This window comes from Prunus avium, chromosome 1 (assembly GCF_965620075.1).
Source record: "Prunus avium chromosome 1, drPruAviu1.hap1.1, whole genome shotgun sequence".
NCBI classification, from domain to species: Eukaryota; Viridiplantae; Streptophyta; class Magnoliopsida; order Rosales; family Rosaceae; genus Prunus; species Prunus avium.
In genome coordinates, this window is record NC_142284.1 from 11,645,768 (window position 1) to 11,672,122 (window position 26,355).

General features: G+C 37.1%; 4 protein-coding genes and 1 long non-coding RNA gene across 5 annotated transcripts; 1 reads left to right on the top strand and 4 right to left on the bottom strand.

Moving 5' to 3' along the window:
- Positions 1-2,688: 2,688 nt before the first annotated feature.
- LOC110760683 (uncharacterized) lies at positions 2,689-4,085 on the bottom strand. The gene has a single exon (XM_088252792.1). It carries the CDS (start codon positions 3,743-3,745, stop codon positions 2,840-2,842), a length of 906 nt encoding a protein of 301 aa, XP_088108918.1. The 5' UTR covers positions 3,746-4,085; the 3' UTR covers positions 2,689-2,839.
- A 1,836-nt stretch (positions 4,086-5,921) lies between these two features.
- On the top strand, positions 5,922-9,627 carry LOC110760700 (mitochondrial thiamine diphosphate carrier 2-like). Its single transcript, XM_021963006.2, has 8 exons — positions 5,922-6,175; positions 6,326-6,486; positions 6,759-6,875; positions 7,025-7,136; positions 7,364-7,491; positions 8,262-8,414; positions 8,835-8,984; positions 9,163-9,627. The coding sequence occupies exons 2-8, from the start codon at positions 6,370-6,372 to the stop codon at positions 9,379-9,381; spliced, it is 996 nt and encodes a 331-aa protein (XP_021818698.1). The 5' UTR covers positions 5,922-6,175; positions 6,326-6,369; the 3' UTR covers positions 9,382-9,627.
- A 36-nt stretch (positions 9,628-9,663) lies between these two features.
- LOC110760701 (dynein beta chain, ciliary protein) lies at positions 9,664-11,011 on the bottom strand. Its single transcript, XM_021963008.2, has 3 exons — positions 10,642-11,011; positions 10,381-10,532; positions 9,664-10,237 (listed from the first exon to the last, which is right to left on the bottom strand). Exons 1-3 carry the CDS (start codon positions 10,802-10,804, stop codon positions 9,953-9,955), a joined length of 600 nt encoding a protein of 199 aa, XP_021818700.1. The 5' UTR covers positions 10,805-11,011; the 3' UTR covers positions 9,664-9,952.
- Positions 11,012-12,477: 1,466 nt separating this feature from the next.
- Positions 12,478-17,919, bottom strand: LOC110760703 (uncharacterized). The gene is made up of 4 exons (XM_021963009.2): positions 17,782-17,919; positions 17,538-17,591; positions 15,278-16,123; positions 12,478-14,806 (listed from the first exon to the last, which is right to left on the bottom strand). The coding sequence occupies exons 2-4, from the start codon at positions 17,541-17,543 to the stop codon at positions 13,052-13,054; spliced, it is 2,607 nt and encodes an 868-aa protein (XP_021818701.1). The 5' UTR covers positions 17,544-17,591; positions 17,782-17,919; the 3' UTR covers positions 12,478-13,051.
- A 2,829-nt stretch (positions 17,920-20,748) lies between these two features.
- LOC110760682 (uncharacterized) lies at positions 20,749-24,390 on the bottom strand. The gene is made up of 3 exons (XR_015835369.1): positions 24,303-24,390; positions 23,272-23,322; positions 20,749-21,303 (listed from the first exon to the last, which is right to left on the bottom strand). It is a non-coding gene; the product is annotated as an uncharacterized LOC110760682 (long non-coding RNA).
- Positions 24,391-26,355: the final 1,965 nt, after the last annotated feature.

Consider the following 26,355-nt stretch of genomic DNA (forward strand, 5'->3'; position numbering starts at 1 on the left):
GAATAGTATGATACTAGAATACGGTCACATAACATAATTCGTTCACGGTGTTATAAATGGGTGAACAATAGGGTTTATATTTCATACTTTTAGAATAAATTAATAAATACTCATTTATATCATAATTAGTGAACAAATTATACCAAATAATTGTACTCTAAAACTACCCATACTAGCATTGAAATTATAAAATCTAATTCATCGTCAACGACTCACCGTCAAGGCAACTCATGAGTCAAAATCCAAGTTAAATTGATAGATTTTGTCACTTAATTAATTGTAATTTTTACCTTGGAAAAGAATATTGTTGCCACCCCTGATAGAAACGACGGTGCATACGGACATCTTGGTAAAAAAGTTCACGTCTTTCAGGCATTTGGCTAAGTTGAGTTCCACTTCTAGTGTCCTGTCGCTGTACTCCATTTTTTTTTTCACACAGATAAGGGAGAGCCAGAAAATAGGATTTAAGTTTACTCAAAGTTGAACATTATTATTCAATAATGGTTATTTTTTTCAATGTGGTTAAATATGGGCTAATTTATTTATAAACTCGCCTATTATTATTATTATTTTTTTTTTTAATGCAACTCGTCTGTTATTAAAATCATCTGAAGTAATAACAATATAGTTTTTTTTTTTAATACAAGCGAGACAATATTGGATATTGGGGAACGAGAGAATCAAACCTAGTTAATAATAGAAAAATTGACGAATTGTCACAATATTTTTTTTAAGCGATAGTCTAAACTACAGGGGGAGGGAGTTTTTTTTTTTTTTTTTGTAGTTTAGACTATAACTTGTACTCAAAAAAAGAAAGGGAGTATTAGAATTTGTATGATTCCTGACTTTTATGTGTTTTTGTTTTTGTTGCCAAAGTTATTAACGAGAGAGGGGAGGAAAATGCTATGAAATGATTAGCATGATTTTATGTTTGGAAGCAAAACTAGGGGAGTATTTTCCCCTAGTGTTTGGAAAATGCTATGAAATGATTAGCATGATTTTATGTTATTTTTTGTGAAAAGAGGAAACAAAAATAAGGGAAAATATTAGAAATGTTACCTGAACTGATACACCATTTTAATTTTGTCAACTTAACAAACAATTTAAAAGAGATGTCATCTACATTTTTGAAAATCCATGATTTGGCACCTAGCATCAACTCCATGATTTGAATGATTTTCTGTATTTATGGTTTTATTTATTTGTTTTAAAATTAGTATTAAATTACTTAAATACCCTCAAATGGAGTTAGTCCCACATGGCAAATCATGAATTATTAAAAATTAAGATGATATCTCTTAAATTATTTGTAGTATTATTAAGAATAAAGGTTGTTTAGTGTTCAAAAATTCAAAATCTAATTGGAATTATTATGACTTTTTAATTACTGATGAGTTGAGCGGAAGCTTCTAGCTTTTCTATCTAGGAATTAATCCTCGTTAGAAGCTCTAGATTAGAATGGGCCATAAAATTTGGCGGGTTTCAACTTGCGTCCAAGTGTCTACAATGGGGCAATGACTTATGGCGGTGTCGTGTTAGAAATGGCATCCATGTGTGACGTGTCGTCATTTTTTCTTCTAGAAAAAACGTATTTTGCTTTTGGTTTGGTATAGAAGCTATGTGCTTCTTCGACGAAAAAACAAAAGCAATGTGTTAAAATAATGCCAAAATTCAAAGTTGACGTCGTCTTCCATGCACTTCACCCTCAGATGAAAGCAACAAAATAATCAGCCAATTAGAGGTTGATATTCTAATAATACTATTCTTTGATTACTTGCTCCAGTGACCGTATATAACTCTTTATTTCCGGCACAAGATTTTCTTGACCGTATATATATAGATACTTTTTTTTTTGGGATATTATCGTGTGAATGTCATTGTAATTAGAGATAAAAGCAAGAAGAGATAATAGAAAATATATTGACGTCCACACAATAATAACATCCAAACGTTTGCATAAGAAAATTTATGTATAAATATTATATAGTAATATGGAGGAGGACAAAGTCCTATTAATTTTAGAATAATAGGCCAAGCAATAACACCCTTTCATATTTGATTAATGGCTTGACCTTGAGTTGGTTCCAAAAGGAAAAGGAAAAAAATATACTTGACCTGAAAAATGCTTAATCTTGAGTGTGCAACCATACATAATATATTTAAACTACAAAAAAAACATACATAATATGTCATGTACATTATTTTAAAAGTCTTCATTTTGATATTACTAATAAGATGGTTACAAAATAATTGCTACTTGAGTGCAATTATAATGGGGATTTCCCCAAATTAAGCATTTAAAATGGGAATTGGAATTTTGAATTGAGAGGTCAACCATTGTATTTGTATTTTTTATTCAAGATTGATCGGGGTCAAGTTCTTTTACCCCCAATGTACTACTTAAGCTATCAATAAATTACTATCGAAGTTTTGAAAAATATTTTTCCTCGCCACTTTAACTCAAGGTATATACTCATCACATTTCTTAATACTTGACACGTGTCCATAAACATATTCATGGTTAATTTTTTGCTTTGATTTATATACTTATAGTTATTCTTATGAATACGTGTCAAGTATTGAGAATGATAGTGAGTGTACACCTTAAGTTAAAGTGATGAACAAATATATTTCCAAAATTTCGAGGTTCATCTAAAAAACAAAAATACAAATATAAAGCATTGATGATGTCTTGTCACATTAAATTTTTTTCAAAGATAAAAGTTATTATTACATTGACAAAAAGTCAAAATCCAATTTTACCATCAAATACAAACAAAACAATCCAACAAAACTTATACTCTAAACAAGAAGATAAAAAACATACCACACCCGAAAATTAAAAACCGCCACCGCAGCCACCGCCACCACATCCACCGCCGCCACCACAACCACCGCCGCCATCAGATACAATATCTCCGATCAACATCCCACCAAGCACCCCTCCTAACAATCCAGCCCCCAGCCCCATCCCAAACTTATTCTTCTTCTTCTCTTGGACCGGGGGTTGCTGCACCGGCGGGTATCCATACCCCGGGGGCGGAGGCGGGTACCCGTACCCGGGTGGCGGCGGGTATCCGTATCCAGGAGGAGGTGGTGGGTACCCGTATCCAGGAGGCGGTGGTGGGTACCCGTATTCAGGTGGCGGCGGCGGTCCCGTTGAGCTGCCAGCTGGAGGCGGGTAAGCGCCGTATCCCTTCACTGTCGGCGCAGATGGCCCAACCATCGGATACGCCGTCACGGCCTCATAACCCTTCGGCGGCGCTGCTGTTACGGACTCATAACCCTTCGGCGGCGCTGCCGTCACTGGGACGGGGACTTTGTCGCCAAATTTGTAGGAGAAATGAAGTTCGCCTTTGGGTTTTCCGGATGGTTTTCTGACCTGGTAAGCAACGGACTTCATGGAGTTGGGATCAGCTGCTGCCGCCGCCACGGAGGCGAAGAGCTCTTTAACGGGGACGACGACTTGGCCTATGTCTTTGTCGCCGAGGCTGCGGTCGCAGACGAGCTTGAACTCGAGGCTAAGGCGGTTAAGAAGAACCTCGTCGAGGGTGAATTTCATGGGGAAGTTCCAGGTGGGATGGGTCCCGCAGTCTTTCGCCACCTTGGTTTTGGTTTTCTGCTTGCCGTGCGAGTCGTCGCCCTGGAGTGAAACGACGGCGTATACGTCCATCTTGGAGATGAAGTTGACATCTTTGAGGTCCTTGGCTGAGATAAGTTCGAGTTCTAGGGTTCTCTGCTCCATCTTTGAGAGAAAGAGAGATGGGCTTGGAATTTGGAGGTGAGGTTGGGATTTGGGGGGAGAGAAAAGCTGGTAGAAATGTTTATATTGTGGAAGTCTGAAATATTAGGTCAACTCTTGGGAAAGGTGATTTAGGTTAGTTGGCTAAGGTCAAGGCTTGCTTTTGTATAAAATAAAGAAAAGTAGAGGCATGGCTCATTGCTGGGAACATGGGATGAGAGATACCGTAATTAACAACATGCTTAATAATAATAATATATGTTAATCACTATAACACTAGAAGCATTAGGGATAGAGACAGGGAAAGTAAGGTATATTTGATGAGAGGGAATAAGTTTAGTGATGCAGTTGAATCCAAAAAAAGAAAAATAAGAAAGAAGTTCAAAACATGGCAAAAAAATGTTTGATGTTAGCTAGTAGTACTTATTAGTAGATAAAGTGGGGTTTGAGTACGTTAAAAAGGGATTCAATTATATATTGTCACGAGTTCTTTTTTAACACAACCAACTGCATATAATTATGTGTGAATTCACATGACGAGACAGATAAATACATTGTTGTATACGACTCATATTGTTAGTAAGACAAATGCAAATGTGAATTAGCGTTGTGAAAAGTAGTGAACTACACGTCACCAAACAAAAATGCTTAAGGTTTGGTTGACTAGTCTTTGTTTTGAGCACCATACATACGATGCCATAAGAAGGGAGAAGGAAACAGCAGGGCAGGGCACAGTAGAGAAAAGAAGGCGTAGTTGCATTCAAAGTTGAACATATTTTAGGCGTCGCTATCAACTATGGAGAAGTGAAGGTCCATCTCAAATTGATTCCGTCTTCTTAATTGTTTGCTTGTAATACTTAAACTTCGGAGAGAATAGTTAGTATTAAAGTAATAGGACTTTTAAATGTAAATGCTCGGAAAAATAAAAGTTAATAGGTTTCATTCTCGGTAAAGAGATACTCCTTTGACACATATGAAAAAATAATTCATCAAAAACACAAAAAGATAAAATTCTGCACACATGTCACACTATTAGTGGCGGGAATGTAGAAACTCCTACTTACATGGTAAAAAGTGAAGTATTTTCCATAAAGATAGAGGGTCTTTGAAAAGCAAACGAATATCAGAGAGAGGCTAACAAGGCCCCGTGAACTTGCAGGCCCATCTTCCCGCCAATACCCAGTGGGGTCAAAGCTTCTCATGGGCTTCTCTGGTCTTTACGAAATCTGGGTTTGTTGTATCCTAAGCTCTATTTTTATTTGTCCATATATGATTCATTTATATATATATATTTATTCTTTTTTTTTTTTAAAATTTAAAATTTTAAAGAAAGATACTCAACATGACACAAAGGAAAAATTGAAGTGGTATATGAAGGGAAACTCTCGTTTTATAATGTACTAGCCTCTTCGCACGCGCTTCCGCACTTGCAAGAGGCTTTTTTTATATATATATATAAAAAAAAATTATTTTAGAATTTAAAAAGATAATGGGTAGTTGTGTTCCATAAAAAGAGAATCTATTATCTGATTTTTCTTTTTAATTTTAAAATTTTTTAATATGAAAAAGTGTGAATTTACCATATTATCCTCATTTAATCAATAATTTCAATTCTTAATGTTTGCATTAACCAAAGACATTTTCTGGTATTTTGAATGTTTCACCATTCTCTGCATTTTGCTTTATATATATAGATAAAATGTTAATTATATATATTCGACTCATCGTTCTCGTACCTAATATTATTGTTATTGTGACTCGATAAATGAACTTATGAAATAACCCAATTGTGAATCTCTACTACGCAATTAGAAGGTGATTCCATTAGTAAGATATTCGTAAAAAAACCAATAAATATATACGATACACCACGTGACATAAAATTTATCAAATTTTACTATCATGACTCATGTTTATAGTAAGACTTTGATTCTTGCATTTCTCATCTTCGAACAGAACAAATTAATTGCAAACGACCGCTCTAAAGAAAACGTGGAACGCATTCGCGTCTTTAACAATAGTGGCATAAAAAGAGATTGGGCCGTGCTACTTCTTATTTACTATAAGGAAATAAAAAATAAAAATAAAACGAAAGTGAAAAAAATGGAAACAAATATCTGGTTTCAGGAAATAATAAAATATCGTGTGCGGGGTGGGTGCTAAAATGGATCGCTATTGGCGGACGGGAAGGATTCTGTGAAGTGAAAATAGAAAGGCAGGGCTTCCGTTGCCCACCCGATTATCTAGCTGGCCCACAAAAACACCGCCCACCAAAATATAATATCTCCCTCCCTCTTCTTTCTTAAAGGTCGCCGCTGTCTATTCTCTCTCTCTACCCCCCCTCTCTCTCTCTTCTCTCTCAATCCAATAAGGCGGCAAAAGGCAATTCAATGGTGCCCCCACTCTCTTCATTGCCGATTTTGTCCTCTCCAGGTTCCTCCCTTTCTCTATTCAACTTTACCTTTTTCGCGTATTATTTACTCATTGGAACCCTAATCATCTAGCAGGCTCTTGGATTTTGCTTTTGGAATTGGATTTTTGATGTCTCAACTGAATTGCATTTGAACGGTATTGATTTGTTAGGTGATAAAGCTTAGATTTTGTACCTGAGGGAGGTTTTCTTGGCAATGGAAGAGACAGGGCAGCTCAAGCGAGCCTTCATTGATGCTACGGCGGGTTTAATCGCCGGTGGTATATCGCGAACAGTTACATCGCCGCTTGACGTTATTAAGATTAGATTCCAGGTCCGTGAAACTTAGCAGTTAGTAATTTTTGCAGTTTCTGAGCTTTGCCTTGTTTTTTACTGTAGAAAATCCATATTTTTGTTCTTGTATTTGTAAGTTATGCATAAGTTGACGTGCTAAAATGAAAGTGAGAAAAAAAGGTTGTTGAGCAAAATGTAGTGGGTTTTGGGAATGTTTATTTATCAATTTGGAGTTTGGGGTATGCTTATTTCCGTCTATATCTTAAAGGTTGGTGGTGAATTGAAGAAGTTGTTCTTTGTTTTGGTTGATAGGTTCAACTGGAGCCCACCACTTCATGGGCTTTGGTTCGTAAAAATTTGTCTCAACCGTCAAAATATACTGGGATGTTGCAGGCAACGAGGGATATTTTCAGAGAGGAAGGCTTACCGGTACAGTGACTCAATTTCTAATCATGGAACTTGCAATGTAATCGTTATCCACTTGCTCCTTGTGGCATTCTATAGAAGGAGATTTCATTCAGTTTTGCGAGGAAATTTATGTTTTCTCTCAATTTTATTCTGAGAATTTCTTATGACAGGGCTTTTGGCGTGGCAATGTCCCAGCTCTACTTATGGTTATGCCGTATACCGCTATACAATTTACTGTGTTACACCAATTGAAAACATTTGCTGCTGGTTCCTCCAAGACAGGTACTTTGAGAATAGTCAATATCTTTTCCTTCGATGTTATCTTATGTGAACTCTTCACTTCACTGGACTAATAATTTCAATAGTACATGATTCTAGCAAGGGTATGGTAACTGGGACTCAGCATTTGTTTGAAACCCTTGGACTCAACTTTGGATGTGGTTATATCTTATCTTCCCTTATTTTCTTATATGTCGTGATCGTTTGTTTGTTTGTTTGTTCCGATGCAGGGGATCACATACATTTGAGTCCTTATTTGTCTTACATCAGTGGAGCATTAGCAGGTTGTGCAGCCACTGTCGGATCATATCCATTTGATCTTCTAAGAACCTTATTAGCTTCACAGGGCGAACCTAAGGTATAGAACTCAAGCTAATGCATTGAATTTTTACTATGTGTGTGCGTGTATGTGTGTAAATTAACTTTCAAACTGGTTCTCACTATCTATGACTGCAACTGCAAATCTGAGAGCATAGAAGTTAGTGTTAGAATCTTAGATCCATGTTATTCTTTTTAATTTCTTACAAAGTTCTGCATCTTACAGTAAATGAGCTGTCCTTTATGCAATCAGAAGCTTTGAAAAGTGCTTAATATCAAATGTTCTAAATTGCTTTCTTGTCTACCATGGGCAATTCTACTGCTTTTCATATATTAATGGCCAAAAGTTTCAAACTTGATGTTGTAGCTTATTTATGGATTGGACTTAGTTCTTGGCATGGTGGTCTTGAGAGTTTGCTGTGGGCAAGTTTGGTTGGTTTGACCAAGCTTGGGTTGAGACCCTGGTGCATGACTGTATATTAATTGCAAAAAGAATTGGTTGACCGAGACATTCTACACACTTTTGGGATTTAGGGAGGCCTGGTGGGCCTCTTTTTTGCAGGCCTATGATGTCTTTCAGAGGATTTGGTTTGCATACAGCTTTTAGACTACACAGCCTTTAGCTGGCCATTTTTGTTTTTCACTTTGAGGTTTCTTTGGGGTTTCATGTATGTGAAGTAATTAAAGCTATATTACCAATAAATATTAGTACCCTAACTCAAGCCATCTTTAAAATTGGTTTCTGCAAAAACACCAATGTGAAGAGTTCTTTGGCATAATAGGACCGTACTGATATTTACCTTGATTTAGGTGTATCCAACTATGAGGACTGCATTGGTGGAAATAGTTAAAACTCGTGGATTTCGAGGATTGTATGCTGGATTGTCGCCAACACTGGTTGAGATTATTCCTTATGCAGGCTTGCAATTTGGTACATATGACACATTTAAGCGCTGGACCATGGTAAGGTTCAGGTTCTGCTTTATCATTTTCCTTTTTGTGGGTATGAAGTAGATTACTTTATGTCCCCATGCCTTGATGGGATGGGACTATATCTTTTAGACTAGGAAATCAGATTTGTAAATGTTTTGGTTGAAATCAGCTTTGTATGTATATGCTGTGTGCACGTGCTTTCAAACTCACCATGACATGAAGTTCAATAGCTAGTTGTAAAACATGACAGTTTTAATACTTGAATTCAAATAGTGTCAGTAATTGGAATAAAATTGCCCATCGCTTCCAATATGTATTTGTGTTGTGAGGAGGGTTCTTAGATTAAGGAACATATTTTGCAGCATGTTTCTTTCTGCTTAATGCACAACCTATTTGACAACAGTAGCCAGTCATAGTAAGATTTCACGTATTTTGTTATGTTCATTGTAGGCATGGAACCAGTATAGATCCTCCAATACAAACTTACACAGTAGAGAAGATGGTCTCTCAAGCTTTCAGCTTTTCCTCTGTGGTCTAGCAGCTGGGACATGTGCCAAACTTGTCTGTCATCCACTTGATGTGGTCAAGAAAAGATTCCAGGTAGATATTTAGACGTCCTGAGCTCCGTCTCTACTCTAGAACTTTCAGTTAATCTGGATTTTCATGCTGTTTAGCAATCATCCCCGAAGAAAACATCGGAAGGGATATGTAGATCAAAATGCTTTCGTGTTAATGCAATGAGGTTGGTTATATGAATCTTGTTGTTCTATCCCTGCAGATTGAAGGACTACAGAGGCACCCAAGATATGGGGCTCGAGTAGAGCATCGTGCTTACCGAAACATGTTTGATGCCTTGCGAAGAATATTGCAGAGGGAGGGCTGGGCTGGTCTTTATAAGGGAATAGTTCCATCGACGGTCAAGGCCGCTCCTGCTGGCGCCGTAACATTTGTGGCTTATGAATATACATCAGACTGGTTAGAGTCTGCATTGACTTGATCGAACCGTTCACTTTTAGTTTCAGATATTATTTTTGGATTATGCGATTCTTTTGCCCTTCAAGACCTTGCAAAGCCCTCCTCAAAGGAAAGGAAGTGGGCACATTATTTTTGTCACGACTACAGGCCATAAGATTGTAATTAGACTGCAAAATGTTTGAAGATGAAAGTTGAGATTTGGAGCACCAAGATTTTTGTATCAGCATTTTGAGTCATGATTGAATTGTTTCTTTTTCTTTTTCTTTTACTCGTGGAAATTAGCTGGTTACTCACTGCCTCAAAATGAACTTATAAAACAAAATAAAACTTTCCCATAACATATGAAACAGATTCTCAATTTGTGTTCAAATCAAATACCTCAACAAAAGTTATAAGTTCGGTGATTGCCTTTCTCAGAACCCAAACGCTAGGTACAAAATTTCCTACATGTTACAGATGCTGCCAAAGGACAGATTCTCTGATATTTTTCAAATTTGTATGCGAGCCAGTTTTATTCAACAGAAAACCCAACCGGTAGTGCGAGTGTTGCAAAGGAGAATGGTAGACACCAAAGTTATCTACCCATGTCTTCTTCAAGGATTGTTCTTCTGTTTGCTGCTGTCCTCTGGGGGCAGTGATACAAACTGCAAGATCCTCCGAACCTCTGCGACATCAACCCGGAACTTGTCGGCGATTTGGTCCGCCTCCATGGGGCCATTGTGATCCTCAGCCTTGCCCTGATGGAGGAGGATGATGTGGCGCAGCTGGGCCACATTCAGAGTTCCCGGAGCAGCCGGACTCTCCTCGTACCTGCCTGAATCTGGCTTTGTATCTCTCAGCTTCGGTAGAGGCCTCTTATACTTTTCCACCACAAATGCCTGCACCACAATTACATCAATTACATAACCAAAACATGTAAAATACAACAATCAAATAACTAAACTCAAATTCAAAGACCAAATTGGAGCTACTTAGTTTGAACTTAAAACGAGAAATTAAAGAACATGAGAGAGAAACTGACCTCACCCATCTCCAGTTTTCCTCCGGGCTTTGATTTAATTCTACCCACCATTTGATTAAGCATGGCGTCGTAGCTTGGATCTCGTTCTTCAAGTACATTCTCAACGTTGGCTGCTCCTGCTTCTGCGTCTGCTGCTGTTGCTGCACTACCATCTTCAGACAAAAATCAACGAAAACGACGCCGTAAATGTAATGAAATTGAGCTGAGAAAGAATGCGTGTAAAGAGGGAAGGGACAAATTAAAGGCGACAACTTTATATACCAGAATTAAGAGCGTCGCCGGCCTTGGAGATCTCCGCCGATTCGGTGGGGCCCAGAGGAGGAGGCCGCTTATCGACGACGACGGTCTTTGGCTTCGCCGACGTCGGTTCAATGCTGGAAGAGGGTCGGATTCTTCCAGCAGCTCGGCGAAGTGCCTGACCCATTGCCGATTTCTCCTTTGTATTTTCTAATTTCTCCTAAAAATCTTGATTAAATAGAAAAACCCTCTTTAGTTTTTTAATGAATAGAAATTAGAATATAGGGTTTGGAAAATTGGAAAAGGAGGTAGGAGAGCAGAAGATGAAGATGAAGAGCAATGAAGATGGAGCTGTAAGTAGTACACACTGGAGTGGCGCGTGGTGGTCTCCTTATGGACACACGTCTCGCTTCTGCTACTTGGCCTATTGTCCTACACAAGATACCAAAAATTACCATGGCATGCCCCCCATTTCTTTTATTTTTTGCATTTTCGCTCCCTTTTCACCTTTCTCGAAATTTTTCCATCTATATATTTATTCATGTGCACATCTTATTATTATTATTATTATTATTACTTTTAGAGATATTTAGTCATATATTCATTCTTAATACTAATAATATAGATAAACAATATACCATTCAATTTCTATTAAAAAAAACTCAAAAAAATCCAACAAATAACAGCTGGCCCTATTGAATTTAATTTTGATTATTAAATTACTTTGATGCTCTATTGAGTGTTTTAGGTTTTTTTTAATGAAGTTTTGGGGTTGGGTTTGTTTTAAAAAATCAATGGCAGTTTTGTAATTTAAAAGAAGTTAAAAATCTTTTTGTTATGTTATAAATAGGTTTTGGGTTTGTTTCTAAAGTCCATTTCATATATAGTTTTTTTAATAATTTGGGCTCCAATATTTGGTATAATAGTGAATCTCCCTTATTTTTATTGAGCACATCTTCTCATTTGAAAAACTCAGTTTTGAGTTGTTTTATTTTTTCTTGTTTAAATAAAGTTTAGACTATCGCTTGTATTAAATAAATAAATAAATAAAGTTGGAGTTTTGATTTTCGTGTTCATATGATAAAGCGTTGTGCTTCAAATGTTGAAAGTTTGAGAATATTTTGATTAGGTTTAAAAATCAAATTCGGTTTATCAATCATTCACATTTTTATACTAGTTAAAAGCTATTGTTAAAAACTACAATTATCGGAACACCTATAGTTTTGGATATTGAAATATAGTTTTTACGAATCGAAACTAAGCTTGAAGATCATGGGTTTGACATGAGAACCCCAGTTTTTTGCAACTTGGAAACCATTGCCTCTTTGAAGGATTATAACAAAACAGACTAGAAAATTGATTTCTTAGGTATGTCCATTTGCTATTTGGTCCCTCCCCCTGTCAATTTTTCACTTTTTTGTTATAATGTCAAAAAAGAAAACCAAAATTAAACTGCTAGATAGCTAAATGGACCAATCCTGTACATAACAATCTGCAGAATAGTTGGTTTCACACAAAACAAGCTTGATCTTAAAAATAAAACAAAATTAATAGAATTGCATATACAGTTCACCATGTAACATGAGTGATTAAATGGACCAACTCTTCTATCAATTTGAAGATATGTTTTAAGGAAGAATAAAAAATAACTTCATTTTGCATCACAAAATATGGGTAGAATGAATTTTCAATGAAATTGTGTAATCAGTGAAACTGTAAATGGGGCTTTCACATGAGAACGCCAGTAGCCGAGTTCGTTTCTACTAGCATTTTTCTACAAATTACGGGACAAGGACATTCATAAACTCCATGCATTCTTTCTTATACTGTAATTTGCAAGGCACTGAACTGTAATAGGGAAACTTAAACGCTCCATTTATCTTCTGCATAACACAAATCTCTACTCATTATGGATAATTTCACATGTAAAACGATACGAAACTGTTGTCATCGATCTAAATTCAACCACAATGGTTGCTACACTACTATTATCAACTGACAAGCATGTGTGCAGACATTTGATCAGAATGCAAGCAATGCAGCAGTCACCTGACTTTCGTTGACATTATGGGTTGGTATTGCAACCAAAAAAAAAAAAAAGAAGACAACCACTTTAAAGCAAATTGTACATGAGATACAGTAATGATTTATCAAATGCTGTTGAACTAAGAGTTGAGGGGAAGGTAACTTTTAACTCTCATCTTGGCTTTCCGATTCTTGGTGCTGCTTTTTCTGATGTAATGTCTCTTGCAAAGACACTACTAATCCGACTCCCCTATGTGAAATTTGTATGTAACACCATATACAGTGCAGGAGGAAGAAGCGATTGTTAGCTTTGCTATATATCATAACGGTTATGATAGCAGCCAAAACCAGCAGTCTCTGTTGTATCCAGAAGCTCCATGCTCAACTTGTAAGTTGGATTTTCAGCAACTTATGAAACCACGTCAACCTTGCTGAACCCATCTGCAGTACTATTATGGATAGCGGCTGTGGTTTCCTGCATATTGAAATCTGCGAGACTAGCATCAAAACTGTCAGGAACCCTCTTCCTAGTACGAGCACGACGAGATGGCTTGGAGCTGTCCCCAGGAAATGCATCGGTACTCTTCCGCTTCTGCTTTGTGTCTAAAAATCCACAAGCAAAAGCTTCCAGTACCTTAGTGGTCAGTGGTCGATTTCTTGTGCTCTGTCTCCGAGAGTTAATTGTAGGCTGCTGTTCAGAAGTACCCCTACATTCGGAGGATATCACTGAATGGGGTTCATCCAGTTCCTGGCTTGTTTGATCATCTTGTCTTTCTATCATTGTGAAAGGTTCATCAGTTTCAGCATCTAGAGAAATGGGGATGTTCAAGTCAATCAGTGTACGGGGCTGAGGAATCTCATGAGGTTGTTCCACATGCAAATTGTTGCGGCCAGGAATGCCTTCACAACTAAAGACTGGGCTGCCACCTCTAGATGAAGTACTGGTGGATGATAACTTCTCTTCAGATGGGTCCATTTGAGAGGGAGTTTTCTCACTAAGTTCAAGATGGCCTCCAGAGCTGCATGCATCTTGTTGTAATAAGCGACCTTGCAAGACGTGGTCCATGCTGCGTGTGGTCTCTGCTCGACTACAAGCAGCTAATCGACGTCGTTTTGAAACGGGGGCAACATGATTTTTATTTTGAGACACCATTTTCCGGCTCTTTTGGCACTTCATGGCTTTTCTAGGTTGCATGTCATTGCACAAACCTACGTTATCATCCTCGGGAATATTTGCACCTTGGACAAAAACTTGATGCTCCCACTTTGAAGTATCATATTCAAAATATTTGTCATCTTTTCTACCCAAGCGGATCTTTATGGCCTTGGGAACATTGACTTCATCCCTATGCGAACACAAGTTATCAGCAGAAATGGATTTATCTGTTGACTCAGAAGCATCCCCATCATCATCTTCAGAATCACTACTGGAGGTGGGAGTGTTCAATTCAAATGGTAAGCTTCGCAGTTCCCTCACCTTAGATGTCTTCCCATTAGACAGACTTGTATCCACAACCGTAAACTTCACAACATCTCCATTACGTTTTGGAGTACGAGGCTTCAGATAACAGTGGCGTTGCTGATTAGGGAAATCTTCTTCATCCAGCTTTGTTTCATCTGTCCACCCATTTTCATCCTTGCTTCCGGAACTTTTATTTGCTCCCATATCAAGCTCAAGAAGCTCGGGGTCTGAAGCAACTTTACTCAGGACGTCGGTTACAGAATCAAAATAGTGGCTTCCCTTCACCAGTTTCCTTCTTGAGAACTTCTTAATCCCAGGGATTAGAAAGACCAATGAATGCTTGGAACCAGTGGAAAAACCATGGCTAGGCTGCTCAGAGTGCCACCCTCTTGCAAGCAAGCGAGGCCAGACAGCTTCCCAAAATAGATCACTTGATCGGGCTTTGCTTAGCCGGAAGTCCCCTGTTAGAAAGTTGACTATTTCCAATGGTGTAAGTGTGGAGCATGCTTTGCCAATTGGTATTTCTGGGCGAACAGGAACAGCCTGATTGGACTTTAAAGTCTCTGTGGCAATGCCTGTGAGATCTCGCTTCCCTTTACCGATTCCCACTGCCTCCACAAGAGCATTCAATCCAAATCTAGCCTTTAAAATGAATACATACTCTTCTAGTAAAATTTTTCCTTCCCCAAATGTCTTCGATACCTAGGCAATTGGTCAAACAAAATTAGAAGGAACCATACCCTGATATGAACAACTAAAGAGCAAACAGTCATAGCAGCAAAATCCGGGGCATGTCCCAGCTGCCCAATATCTGATTATCTGCATTATAGGATTTCATTTTGAGCAATCAATGTTATATGTTACTGTTAGTGAATCACATGTTACTTCCACATTGGGTAATTAGAGGTATCGTGTCTCGCATCAGAAAACATCTGAAGGACGCAAGTGGCAGATATGGATCCACATGCATCGCAGGCATTTGCTTCTCTTTCTTCATCAGAAAATACAAAGTTCTCTGCTACATTATACATTTCTTATAAAACTCTTTTATATATAATTCATGAATTTTCAAAGGTTCGAAAACACAAGCAAAACAACTAGTTTAGCATACTTTTGTTTGTTTACTTATTAATGTGTATGTGCAGACAGGTTGATATAATTCAATCCACATACCTCAAGCAAAGTATTTTGGCATTCTACTGACACATCAGGAAGCAAACGAGATAACAGCTCCTGTTGCCTTGACCCTGTAAATATTCTGTGTCCAAATATACATTTTCTACTCCTTCTTTTCTGGCATTCTGACCATCTCCTGTATCTGTCAGACCTGTAAAATTTCCCATAGTAGAACGATAATATATCGCCCATCTTTTTACTCCCAACAAATTTCTTCACCAGAATGAGGTTCTTTCCAAAGATATATAAACCAAGAAGAAAGCTGGCTTCTTCTATGTCACTCCAGTTGTCACCAGCGGAACCAGGAACCGGATACCCTCTTCCAATATCGTTCTGATGCATTTCAGTTATCACTTCTTCCTTCAAAACAAACTTTGTTGACTCACCTGATATTACCCCATGATCGAACTTAACATCCATTGGCTCAACTTTGCATTTTATGTTGTCACTTGCTGAAACAATCAGGGTCTCTCTGACATGTTCAGATTTCAGCGACTCATTTTTATTGGATACATAAACTGCATCATGAAAAGCAGTCTCTGGTTCATGCTTTTTGCCATCAACTCCCTCATTGATCCACATTACTGGTATGGGCAACCCCGCTATTAAACCATAGGAACCGCCAGTAGCACTTTCTGCAACAGTTGGGTTCTTTAAAAGCCAGAGATAGTCTGAAACGGCTATTAGAGAGGGAACTTCAACCTGGTACTCATCTCCAACTCTAGGAAGTATCTCAGGGTCACCAAGTACACCAGATCTATCAGAAGCTTCTGGAGAAAATGAATTCTCAGCAAATTCATCCTCATTGAAATCCCCGTGGTGATTTCCTTCAACTGAATCCATCTGCCATATGAGATTGAGGGGAAGAGGGGGTGTGAAATGGTATTGTTAAAGTGGCTTTCTGAGACAACAAGAGAATTAATTTTTTTCCTTTCTTTTCAACAAACAATATATAAGGCATGAAGTTCATAAGAATTTTGAAAATTAATAAATTTTATATGTCAATATGAAATTTTACATTGCTATCCTGATCATATTTTGATACCATATTAAATGATGGCCAACTGGAAAATATAGAAAATAATACGAAAAACATTGCATGCTAAACCATGAAGGAACATCTCCTCTTTCATTATACAATAAAAAGAACATAGCTTTCTTACTAAAATCCCCCAGGATAAAAAAACCGATGACAATATTTTACACTTTTCTGATACCTTCGAAAATTTGCCAGACTCAAATTTTTCATTCTGTTCAATGTAGCCAATCTAAAGGCTTCTGTTTCTAGGATAAAAAAGAACAAGCTAGACATGGTGGTCATCCCTATTTTACAGTCTATCGAAAACGAAGCAGTCCAAAAGCATTTGAACTATTACTGTTGCAGGCTCGTCAAAAACATGCCAGGTAAAGCATTGATTCTAATCCTATCAATACACATTGAAGTTCTCATGCAACTGACAGCAATCAATCCTAATCCTAGTCTATTCACAGATAGAAAGAGATGGGGGTTTTCTACAAAAGAAACTGACAAGTACCAATGTCAAAATTTCAAGACGACTAGATGCAAAGTTACAAAAATATAATGCTATGTACCACCAAATAGAAGAACACACGTTCAAAATAAGCAACAGTATTTCGTGGATAGAAAATAAACAACAAAACAAAAAATATTTTCCTGCATTTATTTTTTAAAAGTTTATTCATACACCACGAATTATCGTAATTTTTTTGTTGGTAACAAATGATCGTAAATTTTCAAAAGAAATAAAAATCCACTAACATGTATTTTTAAGCATCACCCAGAAGAAATACAAGCAAATAGAGCATGACGCAGCAAACTCATAAACAAATAATCAACCCCAGATCCATTTTCGAATCCAGTCTAAAACCGACGCAACCCCACTAGGAAAAACATAAACTTTCATATAAATATCACAAAACCCATTAAGCACATTTATGACAAATAACAAAACTAAACATAATCACAACCAAAACCAACAAAACATCCAATCCAAAGCTTTAAACTTGAACAAAAATAAATAAAACCAACATAGAAAATAAATGACAATAAGCATAGCAAGCACACTTAGACAAACAAAAATCACTGTCCCAGTGAGAATTCCAATACGATCCCATAAAATTCCACTTATTTACTCAACAATGACCCTTAACAAACACAGAAAAAACTGCATTGAATCGTACAAATAAGAAAAAACAGCAGCCCAAAAAAGAAAAGATTTGGTTTTCATTACTATACCTCCATGGACAAAGAAACGAAATTTGAGGCCGAAACCCACGTGAAAGAGCAAGCCTGAGAAAATGGGTCTTCAAGTTTGAGCACCAATTTGCAAGTTATAGATTAAAAATAAACAAAGCGTGAAGCGCACACACGCAGAGACACACAGAGACACAGAGTCTCTGTTTAGAGAGAGAGAGAGAAGAAGACACACATACACACACTTGTACATGAAAATAGAGAGAGAGGAGAGAGAAAGTTGTACCTGGGTTTTATAGAAGCTAAGCTTTCATGACCACGAAGGCTGATTTCGAAGAGGCCTTGAGAGAAAGAAAGAAAAAATATATATGAGAAAGCAAAGTCGTTGTTTCCTTGGAGAGAGAGAGAGAGAGAGAGAGTCTGAGTGTTTTCTCTTTTAGTGAGAGAAAGAGGGGGCTGTGGACCGTTTAAAGAGGTACGAAAGTAATCCCTCCACGCGCCCCACGGCGCGTAATGGATGAGTAGCTTGGATTATTTGACACGTGGCACTAAAGATTCCTACTGCGATCGACCGGCCCAAATTTGCTACATAATGGCCTGCGTAGCCCTGGGCCCAGGCAATAATCTTCTGCCACGTATGTGGGTGGTACGGAGGTCGGGTTAAACGACAGGTCGTAGTGATGTGATTAGAAGCCAGAATTGCAAGCCATGGTGTTTGTTGCATATTGTGGCCCTACGCACTCTATGGCGCGTATGGATAACTAATAGTTGTTTGGATTGCATTTAATTGTAAATTTTTTATTTTTCCAAAATAATCATTCGGAGGGATTTCTTAAATATTGTTTGCGGAATTTCTTAATAAGGAAAGGCTCAACGTTCAATTCACGTGGGGTTTGGTTATTAACTGAGTCAAGCTGTGGCTAACTCGGAGGACATATCCTCTTAAACATGGAGTTAGGTAAAGGGTTAACTTGGGCTTAACTTCATAACTCATACCAAAATACCACACAATGTTGCCAATTAACAAAGGAGAAGAGGTGATTAGCAGCAAATAATATAACATACCAGTAACGAACAATGTGAAGTGAGTAACTGATTATCTGAATAGATAACGTTACGTATGCGTCTGGTTTTATTCTCTTTAACTTTCTTTTTTTCCTTTGCATGTACTGACATTGGATATAGAAATTTTGTCGTGTACCATTAATGGCATTTGAATACGTAATCTGGTTTGTGGATTCGGTTTTATGACACTGGATAGTGCGCACTAAAGCGCATACTGCCAACAAAAGATAAACTTGCATTAGTGTGTGAGGTAATGCTTTCTTACCAAATGATTTGATATATTAGGTTACAAACTACCAACTATGCATTGAGTAGTGTATGAGATATGAGGCAATGTTATGTTATGAGGTTATGAATCCATATAAAATGGTAAGATGGAACATGTTTGAATGTATGCAATTGACATTCTTGAGATATGGTGTAATAAATTGTCTTTGTATGAGATATGAATTCTCTTTTGTTCTCCTTGTTCTTTTTGCTAAATTCAATTATGCCTTTTAAGTATATAATTTGTGACAAAATCTCACAGAAGTAGCTAAAATCACTTCCTAGTTTATGGAGTGGAAGAGTCATTTGTTGCAAATTGCATCCACCGTTAGATCAAATAAACGGCTGTGATCTACCCATTTGCAAAGATGTAGTTTTACTCAGTTTTAAAAAGATAAATCCCTTCATGCTTACCTGAAACCTTTCATGTCTAGTTTCATTTTTTTAAAAACCATAATTACATGCTTAGTTGCTTTGAGAGAGTTGTTTCTATTTTTGGAGATCATTTTATAATGTTGACCTATCTTCTTTGGGAAGGAAGGACAGCAGCAGCCGAGCCAACTCTCTTCTCCTTCTATTTTAAGTAATCGTCTGTGAAACTTGTTGCCTACTCAATTTATTTAATTAGACAAGAAAAATATGACAATAGAGGAATTAAACCAAAATAATAATAATAATAATAATTCACAAACTAAAATAACAATAGAATAATTAATATTAGAGACTTATTACACTGACTTTTGGACATTAACTGATGTGACAATGGTTTCTTTTGTTTTCATTTTATAGCCTCAATATGGATTTTCCACATCAGCTGGTATTCATGATCAAAAGTTGGTGTAATAAATGTGTGTTGTTTTTTGGTACAGGTGATTGGGGAAGGGGGTTGAATCAAACATTCAGGTCTCTGGGTTTCGAATCTTTGTCCACATAAGAGCATCAACATTGGTGAAGGTCATTTCAATTTTATTTCAATAAATTGAACTTTTAATTAGCAATGGTAAAATTCAGTTCATTTTAGAGATCAATATTTCATTTTAGGGATCAATAGTTCATTTCAATGAGCTAACCTACAATAATAACTCTACAACCTCTCTCTTATTGACACATGGACAACATTAGTTTTTAATTTATAAGCTATTTGAACTACACTACTGCAAATGAAACTACAATTCAGTTCAATAGCTGCTAAAAAAGTTCAATAAATTGAACTATTGAACTGTTGAGCAACCATTGCGAATGTTATAAGTAGATATGAAAGAGCTCAACCAACTAATTTATTCCCCATTCGCACGTATGTGCGTGTTTAGTATTATTGAACCGATTGAATGACATCCCAGGCTTACGACACTAATCCTCCTCCATGTATTTGATGACGTTTGCATTACTGTCGGTGAGTTTTCATAGATTAACAGTCATTTAATTACTTGTAGTTGAGTAATACATGATCAATTATTATATTGTGAAACAAATCTCTCTCTCTCTCTCTCTCTCTCTCTCTCTCTATGTGAGCATAGGATAACTCTTTTTTCTTCTTTTTTTTTAACTTTACGTTAGTGAGGAAATAAAAAAGGGGCTGCAAATATCTTCCAAGAAAAGAAGAAAAAAGAAAAAAGAAAAAAGAAAAAAGAAAAAAGAAAAAAGAAAAAAGAAAAAGTTGGTGTGGGTGTCTTAAGTGTCTTTAGTCAATGAAGCCACTCATTCGCTTCTTCCATTCTGTTCGTCTCCCTGCATTTTCCTTTCTTCCTCCACTGCAGGTCACACCACATATCTGCGAAAGAACAAAAAGAACTTCGTGTAGAAAAATTATATTGAATTGTCCTTTTATTTTTATCAAGAAGGATTTCATTCAAATAGAAGAAGAAACAGTGGGATTAACAAACGAAATAAAAGAAATTTGAGACGCTAAAATCTTCACATCATCGATAATAACACGATCAAATGTTTTTTATTTTTGCAAAAAATAAGGTGTTTTTTTATTTAGTTATTTACATTATTGACTATTAGGATATTCTAAATATCGACAAAATATGATTTACAAACTAACACAACGATAACATGGATCCATGCATGATGCATCCATGCATTACATGCATCATGTAGCCGCGCTTCTTGGCCTCTACTTTGAGTTCAAGATTGCGTGGATGTGCTCCCACTCTTCTGTGCCTCTACTTTGAGTTGCTTCTACTCATCTCAACTGCTGCCTGCTCTCCATCCCCGAGCATGATCCAGCTCCGAGCTGAACCTGGTGAACTTGGCTTTCGCCTCAACAAGATCCTTGCGTTTTGGCCGGTTGTCCTTGGATGAGACGGAGCTACGTCTTGGCTGCAGTAGCCTTGTGCCTATCCTGTTCAGCTTGGTCACGCTCAATAATAAACAAGGCTGGCCTCCAACTCCATCTTTGCCCCTTGGTCATGTTTTTCCTTCAGGATCTTGATGGTCTCTCTTGATGAGCTTGGAAGAAAGTGAACAAAGCCTAAAAAACACAGAACATGACATATTAGCCAGAAGCGAATATAAGCAGCTCTGACTGAATGATCTCTTCAGCAGCTCTTTAGCTTCCAGGTTCTTGGACTTGGATTGCGCCACTTTTAGGTCCTTGACTGCCATCCTGACCCAATTCATAAATATTGGGCACATAAAGATAATGACAAAATTACAACACCAAAAATTCAAATCCAGGGCACATCTTCTGCCCATTATCTGATTAACGGCATAAAATGGCTTCATCGTGAGCAACCAATTTCTATGTTTCTATTTTGTCAATCATAAATTTCTTAGCTATCACATCTACCAACATAAAAAATCTGATGGACACAATTGGCAGATAGGATGGATCCACAAACACCACATACTTGCATTTACCTCCCTTTCGTCATCCGAAAATGGAAAGTTCTGTGTTGCATCAGTACATTTTCTCATATGGTTCTTTTATACAATACAGACAAGGATTTTTACTAGGATTTACATAAAATGTACAAAACATGCAACCAAAGATATCTATAAATTCAATTTGAGTAGGCAAGAATCGATAGCAAAAGTTATCAGTTAAAATTGAACTAATGCCCACGCTTATATTGCTATTTTTCCATCCTTGAATATACATAAAACTAAATCTTCGTACAGAACAATATCCAAAGTCCTGTATTGCAAATCAGATGAAAAGAGCTTCAAGTTTTACTAGAGAAAAATTCATACGCAAAGAAGTCATCACATCAATGAAACTCGTCTCTTGCTAATGCTAACAAAAGCATAACTCATGTTGACCAGCATAAGAGTATTAAATTCGCACATTAGAGCAAGAACTTTATAAAAGGAAAGAAAACTTAGGAAAGTACTGGTACAAGGAAACTTATGAAAAAAAAAACATTAGAGAAGTTCAGAATTAAAGGGATGTTAATCTGCCTAATATTTTTATGTATGAAATAATAACGTACTTATATTTTCTACTGTTCTACAATCTTGGACTCAAACAAAAATGTGGCAGACAGTTCACACAGAATTTGAAGTAGAGTAATACTCTTTAAAGTAAATAATTAGTTTAGAAAACTTTTGTTGGTTTGCATATGATTATATAATACAAATGTGCAGACAAGTTCCTATAATTCAATTCACACTGCAAAGGTAAATCGTAGCATAAAAGTTTCAGTAAGATATATTTCCTCAAGTAAAGTATTTTGACATTCTTCTGCCATGTGAGGGAGCAAATGAGATAACAACTCCTGTTGCCTTAATCCTGTAAATATTCTTGGTCCAAATTTACATCTTCTACTTCTCAATTTCGGGCATTTCGCCCATCTGATGTTTCTGTGAGACCTGTAAAATTTTCCGTAGTGGAATGATAATACATGTCCCATCTGTTTATTCCCAACAACCTTCACCTGAATGAGGTTTTTCCCAAAGATACATAAAAACCAAGAAGAAAACTAACTTCTTCTATGTCACTCCAGTTGTCACCCAAGTATCCAGGAACGAACCAGAAAGTACACTATTCTACTACACTTCGGATGCATTTCAGTCATCTTTTCTTGTTTCCAAGCTAACTTCGCCGAGTCATCTGATATTGTCCCATGATCTGACTTACTATTCTTGGTTCAGAATTGGGTTTTAAGTTGTCACTTTCTAGACAACCCGAGTTTTTCCTGACATGTTCAGATTTTTTAGACTCTTTATTGGATGCATTAACTACAACATCAAAAGCCTCTGACTCACGCTCTTTGCTCTCAACTTCCTGATTGATCCACATTACTGGTAAGGCAACCCCATTAGAAAATTATAGGGGCCATCACCAGTGATTTTTTGCATTAGTTAGGTTGTTTATAAAGTAAGATATAGCTGATAGAGGTGGAATTTCAACCTGGCACTCATCTTCAACTCTAGGAAGTGTCTCAGGTTCACCAAAGACATCATATATCAGAAGCTTCTGAAGGAAATGAATGCTTACCAGATTAACCTCATTGAAATCACCATGGTGATGTTCTTCAATGGAACCCATCTGCAGAAAAAAGAAAAAAAAGAAAAGGTACAATTAAGTTGCTGTCTGAGACAACAAAAAACTTAGTTTTTCCTCTCCCCCCCGTTCAATGAACGATGAATTACGCATGAAATTCAACAAAAACAAAAAAAATTGAAAATTGTAGAATGATATAAGCCAATTTGAAATATTCAGTGTCATCCTCACGATGTTCTGACACCGTACGATAGCCAAACAAAAAGGAAACAAGAAGACATGAGAATGCATACTAAAAAAGAAAAACCCATGAAGGAACACTTTTTCTTCCATCTTACTATGAAAAGTGTTAGTTCTTCATCAATCAAGCACCAAGAAAAAATCAAAGACAATTCTACATTTTTCTGATACCTTTCCTTTCAATGGTTCAGTCACACCTAGTTTCAGTCTATCGAAAATGAAGCAATCCGAATGCCTTTTAGCTACTACTATTACAGGCTCATCTAAAACATACCGGCAAAGTACTGATTCTTAGCAAATAGTAATACACATTGAAACTCTGCACTGACAACAATCAATCCTAGACTAGTCAACCACAAATCACAGAGAAGAAGAGGATGAAATTTCTACGAAAGCAACCGAGAAGTACCAATTAACCAAGTTTCATGAGTATTTGATGCAAAACAAAAAGTATAGCACTACGTACCCCCATCTAGAAGAGCACATATTTCTATAAAGCAAGCAACACCCCAGAAGATACATGTGCAAATAGCATGAGGCAGCAAATTCATAACAAAATAATCAACCCCTGAATTTGTTTTCGAACCCAGACTAAACTCAAAGCAGCATCACTGTCAAAACCAAAACTTTGAAACAAATATCTCAAAACCCATTAAGCACATTGATCTCAGATAGCAAAACCAACATAATCTCAACTAATTACACCAACATCATTCCGAGTTTCAAACTTCATGATAAATGAATTAACTCATCAGAGAACAAAATAATGCAAAACAATCACTTACACAAACAAAAACCTTCGACTTCCCTCTGAGAACTCCAACACGATCCCATCATTCTCAAGGAACAGTTCAGAACACACACAGAACGTTGAATCTATATATATAAAGCAAAAGGCAGAGAATGGTGAAACATTCAAAATATCAGAAAATGCCCTTGGTTAATGCAAACATTAAGAATTGAAATTATTAATTAAATGAGGATAATATGGTCAATTCACACCTTTTCATATTTAAAAAAAATTAAAATGAAAAGAAAAATCAGATAATAGCCTACTTTTATGGAACACAACTACCCATTATCTTTTTTAATTCTAAAATAAATGTTAATTTTTTTTAAAAAAGCCTCTCGTAAGCGCGGAAGCGCATGCGGAGAGGCTAGTGGTAGAATAAGCCGAAACAGCTACCCAAAAATAAAAGCTTTCGTTTTGGTGTTAACTTTAGTTTCTTGGGTAAACTGCCGAATTGCCCCCTAAACTTGTACATAACTATCAATTTACCCCCTGACCTTTTTTTTTAGCGAATTAAGGGCTCGAATTAAATTTTATTATCAATGTTCCCCCTGCCGTCTAAATCATCAACATTTCATCCAATTTGCCGTTAAATATGAGGGCAAATTGGTCATTTCATATGTTAAAAATAATTAAATACTATAAAATACAATAGTATGACATATAAAATGAAAAAAAAAATCATTTTAATAAACTCCCACCCTTTCTTCTCTCTCTCTGCAACCAAACTTTTTCTTCCCTCTCTCCCTACGACTCCCTCTCTCTCTCTGCAAACCAAACCCTTTCTTCCCCCTCTCTCTCTGCAACCAAACGCTTTCTTCCCTCTCTCCCTACGATTCATCCAATTTTCAATTAAATCATTTTTAAAAATTATTTTTTTAGAAGAAGATTAAAGAAAAAGAAGAAAATTGACCCAAAAAGGGAAAAAAAAAGAAAGAACCAGCAACCCTATTGCCCCCTCCCCCAGCTCTATCTCCTCCAGCACATCAACCCATCAACCCTAAAACCCCCAGCTCTTGGCCCAGCATTTAACCCCATTTAACCTCACCTGATATGTATGTTTTTGAAAGCTTGTGCTAGTAATAGTAAGAGTAGACAATGGTGGCTCTTGAAATTGATTTGACCAACAAGTAAGAGTAGAGAATGGTGGCTCTTGAAATTGATCTGGAGCTGACCAAACCTTTTGCCATGCGGTTGGACATGTAGCCACTGGACATTAGGCCACCATGCCTTTTATTTCTTTTCTCCTCACAGAAAATTGAAACACTCTCTCTCCCATCCCCATCCCTTGCCCCCAAGATCCAGACCCATCCCATTCCCCAGCCTTGCCCCCCCAACCGAGACCCATCCCCCAGCCCCATCCCCACGCAAGATCCATCCCTAGACCACCACCCAACGCCACCATACAACAACCTCCATCCCCACTCGAGCCTGCAAAAAGAGAGAGAGACACGCGAGATCCATCCCTAGACCACCACCCAACGCCACCAAACAACCACCTCCATCCCCACTCAAGCCTGCAAAAAGAGAGAGAGAGAGAGAGAGAGTAAGGGGGGATAGGTTGGAGAAGAAGACGCAGGGGGTGGGGTGGGTCCATAAGATTTTTCTTTTTCTTTTTTTTCTTTAATTTTTTCAAAAAATATATATATTTCTTTATTTTTTTAATGATTTGATGGATTATTGGATGAAATTTTGATGATTTAGACGGCAGGGGGAACATTGATAATAAAATTTAATTCGAGCCCTTAATTCGCTAAAAAAAAAAGGTCAGGGGGTAAATTGATAATTAGGTACAAGTTCAAGGGGCATTTCGGCAGTTTACCCTAGTTTCTTTGTCCATAAGCATAACATACATCCATGGACAAAGAAACAAAACACCAAAATCCACCTCAAAAGGAGCAAAGCCTGAAACTGAGAATGGGCTTCACGTTTTAGCACGAAAAAGTGTTAAGTTCAAACTCGTTGGAGCACCTCGCCAAGGTTTGACACTATTCACTTGAATAGTGGCAACCTGTGTTGCATTCCTAAAAGGACACAAATTAATGTGC

Coding starts and splice junctions, on each gene's coding strand:
- LOC110760683 (XM_088252792.1), bottom strand. CDS start 3,745: ATGGAGCAGAGAACCCTAGAACTCGAACTTATCTCAGCCAAGGACCTC.
- LOC110760700 (XM_021963006.2), top strand. CDS start 6,370: ATGGAAGAGACAGGGCAGCTCAAGCGAGCCTTCATTGATGCTACGGCG. Junction 6,876..7,024: donor TCAGAGAGGAAGGCTTACCG/GTACAGTGACTC, acceptor TTCTTATGACAG/GGCTTTTGGCGTGGCAATGT. Junction 8,415..8,834: donor CATTTAAGCGCTGGACCATG/GTAAGGTTCAGG, acceptor TGTTCATTGTAG/GCATGGAACCAGTATAGATC.
- LOC110760701 (XM_021963008.2), bottom strand. CDS start 10,804: ATGGGTCAGGCACTTCGCCGAGCTGCTGGAAGAATCCGACCCTCTTCC. Junction 10,533..10,641: donor CGGCGACGCTCTTAATTCTG/GTATATAAAGTT, acceptor TTTTGTCTGAAG/ATGGTAGTGCAGCAACAGCA. Junction 10,238..10,380: donor GAAAACTGGAGATGGGTGAG/GTCAGTTTCTCT, acceptor ATTGTGGTGCAG/GCATTTGTGGTGGAAAAGTA.
- LOC110760703 (XM_021963009.2), bottom strand. Junction 14,807..15,277: donor GCCAAAATACTTTGCTTGAG/GTATGTGGATTG, acceptor CCAATTGCCTAG/GTATCGAAGACATTTGGGGA.